The 13,474-nt window shown below is 40.0% G+C and overlaps 1 protein-coding gene across 1 annotated transcript; it reads left to right on the forward strand.

The window, feature by feature from the left end:
* Positions 1-619: 619 nt before the first annotated feature.
* Positions 620-11,642, forward strand: LOC103477822 (glycoprotein endo-alpha-1,2-mannosidase-like protein). The gene is made up of 4 exons (XM_008431126.2): positions 620-1,347; positions 3,627-3,736; positions 9,391-9,467; positions 10,751-11,642. Exons 1-4 carry the CDS (start codon positions 834-836, stop codon positions 11,385-11,387), a joined length of 1,338 nt encoding a protein of 445 aa, XP_008429348.1. The 5' UTR covers positions 620-833; the 3' UTR covers positions 11,388-11,642.
* The last annotated feature ends 1,832 nt before the right edge of the window (positions 11,643-13,474 follow it).

Below are 13,474 nucleotides of genomic sequence, written 5' to 3' on the forward strand. Positions count from 1 at the left end.
ATGACTTGAGTAGATTCTATTCACAGGACGGCATATTCCATCTCTGCTTATTATTATTGTTTTATAACAATGACTAATACATTTAAACACATTAGGGTAGCCCCAGTACCCTAAAGTGGTACATGGGGAACCCTGATGAGGTACTGGGGCGCCTGTTCCATGAAATGACCACTAGATGACAGTAAGAGGAAATGCCTTAAGTTTTAACACTGTAAAACTTACTTAATTTTACGGGGGGGAAAATGTGAGACACAAAAATCCACTTTTGCCAACAAGTGCATACACTTTTAAACCTTTATGCTCTGCTGCTTTGTTTCCTTCTCGTCTTTAAATGCTGATGCGATGTCCTGGCTGTGCGGCATGTAGGAGGCTGAGGGTAAAGAAGTATGACGAGCCAGGCCCCGCCCCTTTGGCGTCCAAAATAGAAACTGTAAACAAAAGGCAGCCAACCACAGAGGCTTTCAAACGCCGACACTGTGGAGCATCACTGCTGCTGCGGGACACCGGTCATGTGCTGGATGTTAGGCGACCGGAGCCGCTGCTGCTGGAGCTCAGAGCGAGAGGGAGCAGGAGCGCTGTCTGTTTTTGAAGGTCGATTTAGTCTTCTTGTTGTCATCCTGACGTTTCTGATGCAGATTAGCAAAATGAGAGAGGAAGGGAGCAACAGAAAGTTAAATATCTCCCAAACAAATGTGCCAGGCTGTCTGCTGCGATCGGACTGCAGCCATGCATAGTTCAGCTGAAATTCTGTCGGGACACTTACAGAGAGTTGTTTGCAGAATCTTAGTTGTGCTTCGTCTGGAAAACTGGTTTATTCGCGCCGTTCTCATCCCATGCAACCCTTACCAACCATGGCAAGGCTGCGGAGGAAGGTTTGCGTTGCCCTGTTTCTGTTCACCCTCTTCATTTTCGGGTCTCTGATGGGACTGAGGACCCTGAAGCCTACTGACGGATTCTCGGATCTGGCTCCTGGCTTGGAGCTCCTGCCGATCTTAGGAGGGAGGATGTCCCGGGAAGCCACCGCGTCCCCAGTCCAAGCCCGCCCGCAAGGGGGAAACGCAAAAGCGGTTCTGTCCAACTCCGGTCCAGAGGGGACAATATTCTACGACGTTCACATATTTTACTACACTTGGTACGGAAGCCCTCACATGGACGGGAAATACATCCACTGGGACCACATCCTGGTCCCCCACTGGGACCCCAAGGTCGCATCCAGCTACCCGAGAGGAAAACACATGCCGCCCGAGGACATCGCCTCCAGTTTCTACCCGGAGCTGAATTCGTACAGCTCCCGGGATCCGGACGTGTTGGAGTCCCACATGGAGCAGATCGGAGCCTCCGCGGCAGGTATGCAGCTCCGTGATGCTCCCTGGTTTGTTTTGGAGTTTCTCTTTACAAATCTGATAGAAAGCTGAACAGTTTCAGCACCACAAACGGACTGGACAGCTCCGTAAACTCTCACTCGATCTATTTCTGCGCTTACTGCTCTCATGGATTTACAATACAGAGCAAAAGTGTTCACTTTTCTTTACTGTTTCATTATTTTCACCATGTTACATTCCAAAAATCCATCAGTGTATTTTATTGGGATTTTTTTTTTTTTTTTAGACTTATGTGACAGTAAATTGGATATATCTGTGGGTAGTTATCATCATAAATAGACACAGACTTCAGATATTTAGTAGAGAACTTTAGGGAGACAACATCATTACAAGGAACATAAAAGAGACCAGAAAGGTCAGATATAAAGGATGGTTTGGTTATAAAACAAATGGCCAAACTTTGAAAATCTCAAATCGCTCACAGCTGGAACAAAATGCTGCAGCTCCGTTTTTTTTCCTCTGACACAATCAGATAAGACCAAGTCTCATCATCCACTGGCTTTTGAAATCTCATAACAGCATGACTCCAGCAAGGTGGCAGGATGCTTTTCTTTAGCAGAGCAAAGCAGGTTAGAGTTGACGAGAAGATAAACCAAAAAAAAAAAGGGCTATTCTGAAGACAACCTGTTAGAGACTTCAAAAATGATAAGGCTTCATCTTCATCTTCATCTTCAAACAGGGGAACAATTTTAAACTAACAACCACAGATGCAATGAGATTGTTCAGATAAAACCCTAAAAGATATAAAGCTCTAAACACAAAGAAAAACACTTGGATCATTTTTTTTTTCAACATCACAACATTGTGTATTTTTGTCTGTCACAATAAATCCCAGTGAAATGTCTGGAAGTTTGTGGCTGCACAGTGACAAAACGTGAAGTCCAACGCCTGCATGTTTTTAACAAGGCGCTGTAAACAGCCTTGCTTGAAAAAAGTAAAACAAAAAGAATCCATCAGTAGTGGCATGGCATCGGCAGTAAAATGATACAAAGTATTGAATTATCAGCCAGATCCAGTGTCTCCAGTGTTGTGAACTTCAAGTACTTCTTGAAAAGTGTCATAAATTATAAATGCGTACATGCTGTTGCCTTTCCAAAAGCTCCTGCGACTCTAAAAGACATCTGAGGTCTGCTGCAGGGTGTCAAGTAACAGACTCGTGTGTTAGACGACACGTGACAGGCCCTGATGTTTCTGTCCCGCGGCTCACTGGGTTATTGTACACCATCCGGACTGATGAGCCCGCCATGCAATCCTCTGAAAGCTCATCACTTTAACAGATGGACCAGTGGAAGGCTGGCTGCTAATGCTTAGTTAAAACAGCCCAATTAATTAGAAACATAACAAGTCAAACTATTGATACTTCCGCTTGAGCTGATAAATGATATTCTGCCACATCAATGTTGACAGTGAAAATGAATAGGAGTAGCCACATTGTTTATACACATACATATGAGAGTGTTGTACTGTAATAATTTTATTGGATTTTTATTTGCATGTCTCATGTGCCAGTTTCTGTTTGATGCCAGTGACCAATGTAGCTATAAGGTACATTCCATTATTCATATTAGAACTTGAATTTGTATTGTATTGGGCCATTTATAGGCTATAGTGACACAAAACTTTTCTTTTTGCCATCTTTTTTTGCATATCGATGTGCATTGTTGTTTTTTTTCTATAATGATTAAGAATACTTTCTCTTTTGACTATGGTTTTCTTCCATATATAAGTTTTCATGACTAATAGTTGTTCAGCAAGATTCTCCAACCTGAGCTGAGGTTCTCTGCAGCTCCTCCACAGTTACCATTCAGCCTCTTTGCTGCTTCTCTGATTTCTATTCTTCTTGATCTGATCTGTTTAATGAATGTGTTTCACTGAGTGAATGAAGCAAAGGAACATAAAGGATCCTTTCAGTGATATTTTAAGACATTGAAAATGAGTGTGATTTGGTTGTACATGGAAAAAAATATCTGGAAAATTTGAAGAGGGATGAATACTTTTGCAAGGCTCTGCTAAGTCCCTTTTCTGCCAGCATCAATGGAGGATTCTGCTTTCTGCTTTTAAATGCATGAGCTGTCAAAGCGCCTAAGTGTGCTGAGAGATTTCCTCCTAAACGCGACATGACAGGCTTAGATGAGAAACGCAGATGAGTAAATATAAATACCATGACTACTAGATGAGCGGGATGAAAACACGAAGACGGAAGCAGAGACAGATTTCCAGCCTGAATCATCTCTGTGTTTCCAGGGGTTCTGGTGCTGTCTTGGTATCCTCCCGGCCTCGCTGACGACAACGGGGAACCCGCTGAGGATTTGGTGCCAGCTGTACTGGATGCTGCATACAGACACAGCCTGAAGGTAAAATGCATCAGCACATTTTGTGAGAGCGGAAAAAGTGCTGAAAACTGGTGGAAGAAAAGCTCTGAGAGGAGCAATGTGCTGTAAAACATGGCATTCTTCTATATTTTTCACTGTGTATATCATATTTGTTATTGCAAGAGTTAAAGTTTAATTTCTATATTGATTGTGCTATTTAAAGTCGACACCTGCTGGTGGACAAGGTCATATTTCATCATTAATGCAGCTAAAGGTTTTCCATCATGCTCAACCTTTAACCACGCGGATCCCTATTGAGCAGAGTCAAAGTAAGCCTATTTCTGCTTCTGTTCACGTTTTAATTTGCTCTTTACCTCCGACACAGAAAAAATGAACCCCAAATCTGTTACAAATATGGAAACGCTGATACAAAAATGTAATTTTTAGAGATAAAACTAATTAGTTTCTAGTAAAACTACACTGGTAGTAAGAACAATGAAGCACTGGTTCAGATAATATATAATGTATAATATAATGTTTTGCTGGACTTGATCAAATATTAAAATGACAGTCATATAACTGCTTTCTGATCTTCCTTCTTCACTTAACCAGTTTGTTAGCACAAGAACAGGAGGAAAAAATAAAAGTAAACAAATGAACTTTTAAAGTATGTTTCTAATTACTGCACTTTCTTTTTATATTAGTAATTGATATGGACATAAATGAAAGCATGTCACTCCTACCTTCCTATCATTTTAAAATACTGTGCTCGTTAATAATGTGCACCGTCTCTGACAAATAAACTAATGTATTTGTTCCCACACGCAGTACGCCAAATGTGAAGACTCATAATTGGAAACCAGGTTTATGAACCAATAGCAACCTGTGAACAGCTGCAAACTGTATCTGAGTGGAGCTGTAGGTGATAAACTCCAGTTGGTAGAGCTGTGAAAATGAGGGTGGGAGTTGTTTTCAATCGCACAGAAATTCTTACATAAGATTTGAAATGCCATATTCAAATTGATGCAGGAAAGAGTTTCTCATAGTTCAAAGTGACGCCGAGAACATCGTTAGACGTCAACGATTCCTGAAAGGCTGGAGCTGTTTTACTCTGATGTCCTCCCTCCTGAACTTACACATAAATATGTTGTTTTTATGACATTTTTCTTTTTTTTATGTCACCCAGCTATTTGGCTTATGTATCCCCGAAAAAATAAAGTTGAAACAAGACATTTACATGGACTAAATAGAAAGACACATAGGCACAATCAAACATTACCACCTTACCACCTAAGAAAATCTTTTAGAACAGATTCATGGAGGGAAAAGAGAGACTGTGCTGTTATATATATATATTTATATATATATATATATATTACAAAAGTTTAAACATTGCAGAATGTAATGTAAAGAGGTACAGACACTTTGCAAGGTAGTGTGCATTTGCAGAGTTCCTTAATGTGATGATCTTTGATTGAAAATGTATCCCTTTTAGACCACTGTCAAAATAGTCTTGTCATAAAGAACATTTTTACTATTTGAATATCAAAAAAACAAATAGTTTTTACAACGTGGTGATGTAATTATGAAGATGCATGACGGTGATGCAATCCATGAAAACGACAGAGTTCCCGTCCTTACATGAACACCCTGATAGTTCATTTTCCAGCACAGATGAGAGTCCTCATAATAAAGAGCTCTAGTGAGAAGCAATGGGCTCAGGCCAGACTGTCAGATTTTATATCACATTTATGTCTTCAGTTATCTGGCTGGAGGCAAATAAATAAAGTATCTCCGGAGAGACAAGACAAGAACTACCAGAATAGACATGCAACAGTGGGCTTGTGAGGGTTTCACACATAATGCTGTCAGGAACAAAGCTAACAGACAGGGTTTATCACCACGGTTTGCTGTCAGCTCTGCTCTGGTCAGTGTGGCATTTCCACTGAATGCATGTGGAAAACAATAAGTGACATGCTTCAAAGCATTTTCATTCTGCAACATGTCAGTATCTTATTGAATTAGGAGGTTTCTTCTCATAAGCCTGTGAATAAAATAAATAAATAAAGAAATCTTAGTGCAGTTTTTCTAAGCATCCTCCTACCAAGCTTCTTTCACTCTTTCTGCAGAGAGCAACATTTATTTTAGGACTGCTTCCTTTTGTGCAGTCTTAGAATTTCAGAGTGCAAAGTGCAGAATGTTGGACTGAACCTTTTTTCCTGGGCTCAAAGAATCAAAAAAGAAAAAAAGGAAAAAAAAGACAAGTGTGGAGGACGGACGACAACACAGGTTTCAGGATGAATGTTTTGATTTATAGAGCAGAGAAAATCAAATCCAAAGATAAATTAAAACATGTGCACCCAATACTTAAAAAAAAAATCATGTATATGCATTCCACCTTCCAGAAGAACATCTAAAATAAATCTTCGGATAGGACATTAATGCAGATGATGAGTGGATGTAAACTTCTATTTGAAACTAAATATCGACATAACTGACGACTTGAAGGGACGACTTTGCATTGCTCTCTGGCTTGTAATAAAATCTTGCTGGAAAAAAAGAAAAAGAAAAACTTCTGTGCACTCAACATCAATCATTCCAGCAATCCCACACTACACACCTAAAAAAAAAACAAAAAACCTTCACCTATCTTTGGGTAACGTTACAAACCAACGGAGTTTTCATTATATAAGGTGAAAGGTATTTTCAGCAGCTCCCACACACGGCTTGCGTGTTGTGCACAGCAGAGTTGGAAAGCTCAAAAGCACAACCGCAAGCTGCTGCTGCTGCTTCTCGACCTCAGCTTGAACCGGCGCTGAAATAGTCCCTCTGCCCAAGGGAGTGCATGGGGGTGGTTTGGTGGGGACAGGGTTTGCGGTGGTGGGGTGTCCTGGGAGCTGGGTGCGGGGAGGAAACGAGCAGAGGGGAAGTGAGCATCAAAGGTCCCATGAGTCAGTTTGTGCCTCTGAACAATCTGCACCCTGAGGGGCTGGAAAAGTTCTGTCTCGTAAGTAGGCCATGTCAAGTGCACAGGGGAATACGGCCCATGGGTGCTCTGTGATCAGACAGACTGTTTTATTTCTGTCTCTGGATGACAGCATTTTTTTTCTTGTGTGACCCTTTGTTGTTCTCTGTCCACGGGTTGTGACCACAAAAGAAAGTGGCACTCTCAATTACAGAAATGTCCAAAGCTTAGTTGAAATTCATCTAATTATTGCAAAGATCTGGAGCTTTGTGTTTGCCCTAATCCCTCCCTTTGTGCTCTCTGCATGAGATGGCATTAAATTCCTCCCTGCTCAGCATAAATCAGGCTGCAGTTGTTCCAGGATTGTGCTGTCAGTGTTTATGAAGTATAATAATGCTTGAACTCATTTACTTAAAATTTACAGGAGATTTATTGGACAGTATTTGGGGGAAATTAGTACTGTGGCGGGTCTACTCTGAGCTGCAGAGAAACAGATTTGTGTCTCCCCTTGGGGTGATAATCATGTGGCTTTATATCCTCAGCTTCTCGGAAGAGGTTCACACGAAAGGCTCACTAAGTCCAGAAAGTTATGGCTTCATAAACTTAGATTCAAAGCTATGATTTACACTCCCTAAGGTCTGCAGTTGCAGAGAAATCAAAGCAACAGTTTTGTCGCCCATAAAGCCTTCCATAGAATCCTGACAGACCATTCATAGGGTCTACAAAAGTACTTGCACGCCATTTTTGTCACAGTACAACAGCAAATTTCATATTATTTCTATGTTTCATATTTTATACGATATTCCAACACAAAGTGTAAATGTCTGAAAACTCGGACATGCATTTTGGTTATGTACATTTTCCTCCGTAAGTCAATACTTTGAAGAACGATATTGTCAGTTCAGTGCAGTTCCTCCAGCTTTACTTCAGTGCTCTTTGGCTGCTTCTCTTATTAATGCTGGCTGGAGGCTCTCTGTAAGTTAGCATTTCTGTGGAAGCAAATATCTTGCAGATTTCTCTCATTGTGTCAAACGAACACGAGTCAGATCAACAAACAAATATTAATAGTTAAGCATGGACAGTAATGCAGTATTTAAATGATGACTTTTTCATTAAGAGGGAAAAGGCTATCAAAACAAAGCTGGCCCAGTTTGAAAAAAGTAATTTGCCCCTGAAAGCAGCAAACAGCTATCAAGCATGCAGGATAACTGACAACAACTCTTCTACATGTTCTGACCCATCCCATCCAGACTTTTTCAAGGCAACCTTTGGTTTGTTCCCTTTAGATCCACTCAGACGGGACTTGCTGGTTTGCTTTGGATCGTTGCTTTGCTACATGACCTAAATACGCCTGAGATTAAGGTCACAAACTAATGGCTGGACATTGTCCTTCAGGATTAACAGAATTCATGGTTCCAATAGTGACCACGAATAGATCAGGTTCAAAAGAAGCAGTGAGGACTTGGACCATTACGCTATGTTTAACTGCCTGTATTAATATTATTATAAATTTTTTTTTTCCACAATACGGCCATGTCTTGACAGGTTGGCCCAAATGATTTCCATTTTTAGATAAGATGTCTTAGTTTCTTTTAAAATGAACCATGCTTTATATTTCTTCACAGATGGATCTATACTGGGACTAAATGGAATACAGGTGAACTCTGCAAATTAAGTGACTGGGTTTTCTTTAGGGTCAGAGTAAATTGATTGAATGTAAATAAGCATCACACCTTTGATATTTTTTCTTTTTGTAAAGCAGCTTCGAAACTGGATATCATTTTGTGTGAAAGGTGCTTTTGCAAGGCACTGTGCAAACATCCGCTTAGCTTCTTAGTAGACTTATGATGAATGTCATGTTGACAGTGGCTTCCAGAAGCGCTCCATATCTGTAACACAGACTCCCACCGTGCCAAACAACAGTGATGTGCTTCAAAATCCAGCAAAGATTACATCTGATATAACACAGATGATGTACGGTACTTAAGGCTGAGCCCGGCTTCCTCGCTGAGCTCTCTTCATGACATCCCTTTAGTCACTGCTGTCATTTTAAAAGGCCATTTTTCTCCTCGCATTGTTCTCTGTGGGTCTTCACTGCTTTTAAAGTGGTGTTTCAATCTGAATTATGCATCATCAAACTCACTGAATTTTTACTCTTCCTTTTAAAATATTCAGCTTTAGCACCTTTTGTGTACACGCCATTTCGGTTCTCTTGTAATATTGCAGCTTTTTACTTTGCCGTCAACTGAAAATTGATGTTACTCTTAAAAACACTGGAGTGTCTCAGAGGCCTCCACAGGGGGTTCTGCACAGGATAAAAAATATATATTATACATTGTTGGGGAATCTGACATGAAAGTGCAGGAGTTCAGTTAATAGTTATTTTCTTTTTGGAATCATCGTCACAAAAATGCTATGATATGCTACAAGGCAACAGGAGGCAAATGTTCTTTATGCTTCTTTTGACTTGGGGCAAAATTATAACTTTGTTTTGAAGAAAAAGCATTGGTAAAAGGATTTCTAAGTCTGATTACATGCAATAAAATTTGACTTTAAAAGCCTTTTACTGTGTTATTTCTGCTTGACCTCAGTAATACATTGCTTTTAGCCCTATTCTCAAAAAGGTTAGCTATCAGCTCAGGGAGCATCACTTAGATATTGACAAAAGTTTGGACTGTGATACGAGTTAAAACGCAATATATATTCTCTTGTGTGTTTTTTTTTTTTTCAGGTCGCATTTCAGATCCAACCCTACAGAGGAAGAAATGACCAGACTTTGCACGACAACATCAAGTACATAATTGACAGGTAGGCGCTTGTCTGGCTGAGCTTCATCACTGACCCAACTCAAACAGAAACCCATTAGGTTTGCATGCATAGCTGAGGGAACAAGGGTCAAAACATAGAAAGACTTTTAGGTTGCTTTTCTAGATTATATAAGGCCAGGTTCATGACTTATAAATGGGTTCTTGATATAAAAGCAGTTTTCTTTTCAATCTTTTAGCATCAAAGAGGGCACAGAGAAAAGTGTCCACGAAATACACACTTAATTCAAAGCCTCCAACTTGAACCAAACTCTTACATATTTTACCAAAGTTGGTGAGGATGTGTCAGGTAAAAAATGTACACCTTTCATTTGCTGGCAAATAAACTGTAAAGTAGTCTTTACTAATCTGTCATTGATGGCAAACATTAATGTTTCAAATAAACCTAGACATTTTTATCTACTGGCAATATAGCTCTTTGCATTAAAGCATTTACAATATCTAAAAGCAAACCAAAGATTCACCACATTTTATCAGCACGAGGAACTGATGTAAAAATTGTTCAGCAGATATTTATTGACTTCAAGCCTCAAAAGATAATTCCTGAAGAAGTTAGCAATTCACAGAATTCTGTACGTAGGCAAACTATAGGAAAGTTGAGTGGAAGCAGAAGGTGTGGAATAGAAAAAGATGAGGCGCACATGAAAGAGGGATAATCAAAGCCTTTTGAGGAGGATGAAAGGAAAACCCTTTCAAAAATTGTGGAGAATCACAAAGCGTGTTCCACGTGCTTCAAGAAGCACCTCAAACAGATGAAATCAATACATGGGCAAAAGTATTTTGCACCTTTCCACAATGCCTTATGTACCGATATCTAGTTAAACGGCCATAATCTCGCTTGATTTGCCCACAAAATGACTTTACCCAAAACCCACAGAGAATGAAGTATTCAACAGGAAGATGAGAGACAGCAGAGCCAACAATGCCGACGAACTGAAGGTCACCATTAAAAACCTCAGCACAGCCAGTTTGATGATTTACCACACTGTTGCGGTAATTCATGCAGACGAAGCCCAGACTTGGCATTGAGTGTGCAGTAACAACATCAACGTATTTTACAGTAGGCTGACAATTCTGTATTTAGAAAAATCATTTGCAACCTTATGTAATATTCTAACTGACCTTAGGGGTTTTAGTCGCCATAAACTGCAACGGAAACACTTGAAATGTATCACTCCATGTGTAATGTTTGACTTTTTGAATTAAATTACTGAAATAAATTGCCTCGCTGATGGTTTTTTTTTTTCCACATCCTCGTCTCTGAAGGTACGGTGATCATGGGGCCTTCTACAAGTTCACCTCCAGCACAGGGAAGAGTCTTCCTCTCTTCTACATCTATGACTCCTATCTGACTCCACCAGAGTCCTGGTCTGAATTTTTGACTCCCACCGGCTCCCACAGTGTGCGCGGCTCCCCGTACGACTCCATGTTCATCGCTCTGATTGTCGAGGAGCGTCACAAGCATGACATCCTGGCAGGTGGCTTCGACGGCATGTACACTTTCTTCGCCTCCAACGGCTTCTCCTTCGGCTCCTCCCACCAGAACTGGAAGGCCATTAAGGCCTTCTGTGACGGGAACAACCTCCTCTTCATCCCCAGCGTCGGACCCGGTTACATCGACACCAGCATTCGACCGTGGAACAACCACAACACTCGCAACAGGGTGAACGGCCGCTACTACGAGACGGCTCTGCAGGCGGCACTCAACGTGAGGCCGGAGATCGTCACCATCACGTCTTTTAACGAATGGCACGAAGGGACGCAGATAGAGAGGGCCATGCCTAAGAAAACCGTGACTCGTGTGTACTTGGACTATCAGCCGCACGGACCTGAACATTATCTGGAACTGACCCGCCGCTGGGCCGAGCAGTTCAATAAAGAGAAGCAGCAGTGGCTGATGTGAGCTTTAAACAGAATAATGCTCCACAGTATCAGAGTGATCAAAGTGGCAACAAGTGTTAATTTTTGCAACTAAAACACAGTGTTCCGGGTCTTTTGGGAAAACGCCGAGAGACATTTTTTGCTGAATACTCAATAGTCCAGGACTCTGAAATGGGCCTGTCTTATTTGTTCTCGTGCCTCTTAACCAAAAGCAAAATGTGAAGTCTATCTCTACGGTATACAGTTTTTCTCTCATCACTAAAAGGATTTTAAATGAGTTGACTGAGATTGTTTTTTTGTTTGTGCATGACTTGATTTGTATCAATTCTCTTAGACTAAGGTGTGGAGTTGAACATTTACTTGAAAATTATATAGAAAACAAATCACATTTATATAATAAGCTGGTAAAAAAATCTAAATTAAGAGCATTCTTAGCCTTTATGTGGAGTAACCATACAATATAAAACTTTAATAATAAAAAAAAAGACAAAAATCATATTCACAAGCTTTGGTTTATGTCAATCCACAAAGGATCAAATGCACCCTTACAGATATTGTCCCATAGCATCTCCATTATGTGCTTCGTGGAGTCTTCAGGAAGGTTACTTAACCTGTGGCAGAAATTATTTAAATTGGTTGGTTTCCTGACACTGATCTGGCTATTGAGCCTAGTCCAAGTGAGCAAAAATGTGGCCTGAAAAATTATGTGCTGCTCTGAACTGCAGCGACACAGCACAGTTGATTAAAGTGGATTGGCATTAAAAAAAAAAAAAAAAAGTTTTAGGAGCAGATTTTCACTGATAAATAGAAATCTTCTTTAAATTGAGAATGTTGAGTACAATACAAATTATTTATATTTGATCAAAAACTTGATAGTATTTCTCATTAGAAATATATAATTTATGGCTCACATGAGTCAATATGAGACTATGGCTAACATTTGAACACTGTACAGTGTTGAGGGGTGACATCATCATGGTGTGGGTTTTACTTCCAGACGCATAGAAAAGTGAAAAAGGACTTCTTTCAAATTCTTGAATTTCACCTCAGCTTAACAGATAGAAGACTGAAACTTGGACATAATGGGGTATCCCAACAGGGTAAATGATCCTGAACACATAAAAAACCTGTATTGGGAGGCACAAAGCAGATCAGGGAGTAGCCATTTCAACAAGGACCTCAGTATTGTTAAAAAAACGATGTGTTGACTTTGTGCCAGGAAACCAATCACATTAAATAAACCCTAATTCTGCCAAGAAAAGTGGTGAAACACTCCACTACAGTTATGCCAAGAGAATGTCGATGGCTACTAAACATAGCTGGACGGACAGTTTTTCTAATATTAGTGTGCATGTAAGAAAGAAATGTTTTAATTATTGGAGATCATCTCTGCCACCACTCATGTATGACGACTGAGAGGTAATTCACCTCGATTCCACATCACTTCTGGTTTTTCTTCATGTTAGCAGAGAGACCTGCTGCCCTGCATTTACCTGATGGTTTTCTTTTCCACCAAAACAGATAAATAGGTGAATTGATCAGCAGTTTCTGCTGAATGCAGACAGCGACACTAATCAACCTGGATTGGAGGTGACATAACACAAGAATATCATCATCAGTTCAATTCAAATTCAAAAACACTTCATTCATCACCGAGGGTAATTTAATTGTTCCTCGGGTAAGTAAAGCTCAGTTAAAGTGTGATTTCACCAAAACATCTATAAATATTTTTATCTTCTATTCAAGAAAAGAAAAAGATGCACAAGACTAACAGTGCCTTTTACTTAGCAAAAGGAAATTTAGTAGCTTATCAGTGTTAAAGGGTTTTTTGCAAAAGAAAAAAAAAATTGGCCAAGGACTTTGTTATCTGTTAAAGGGAATCTTTCTGAATCAGCTGTTTGGGCCAACTTTAGTTTGGCTCTTTAGTGTATTGTTGACTGATTTTCCACAAGGACATCATCATCTACACCTGATGTATGTAACACCTTCTTGTGAACTTTTAAAGTAATCATGAGTAATGTACCTCCAGATTGTCTAAAGGCCTTTCATACTTTTAGTTTACATGTTTTTAACTCATACACTCCAGAAGGTTTGGCTGTTTACGGTTGA

The sequence above is a fragment of the Poecilia reticulata genome, chromosome 16, assembly GCF_904066995.2.
Source record: "Poecilia reticulata chromosome 16, P_reticulata-male-v2, whole genome shotgun sequence".
NCBI classification, from domain to species: Eukaryota; Metazoa; Chordata; class Actinopteri; order Cyprinodontiformes; family Poeciliidae; genus Poecilia; species Poecilia reticulata.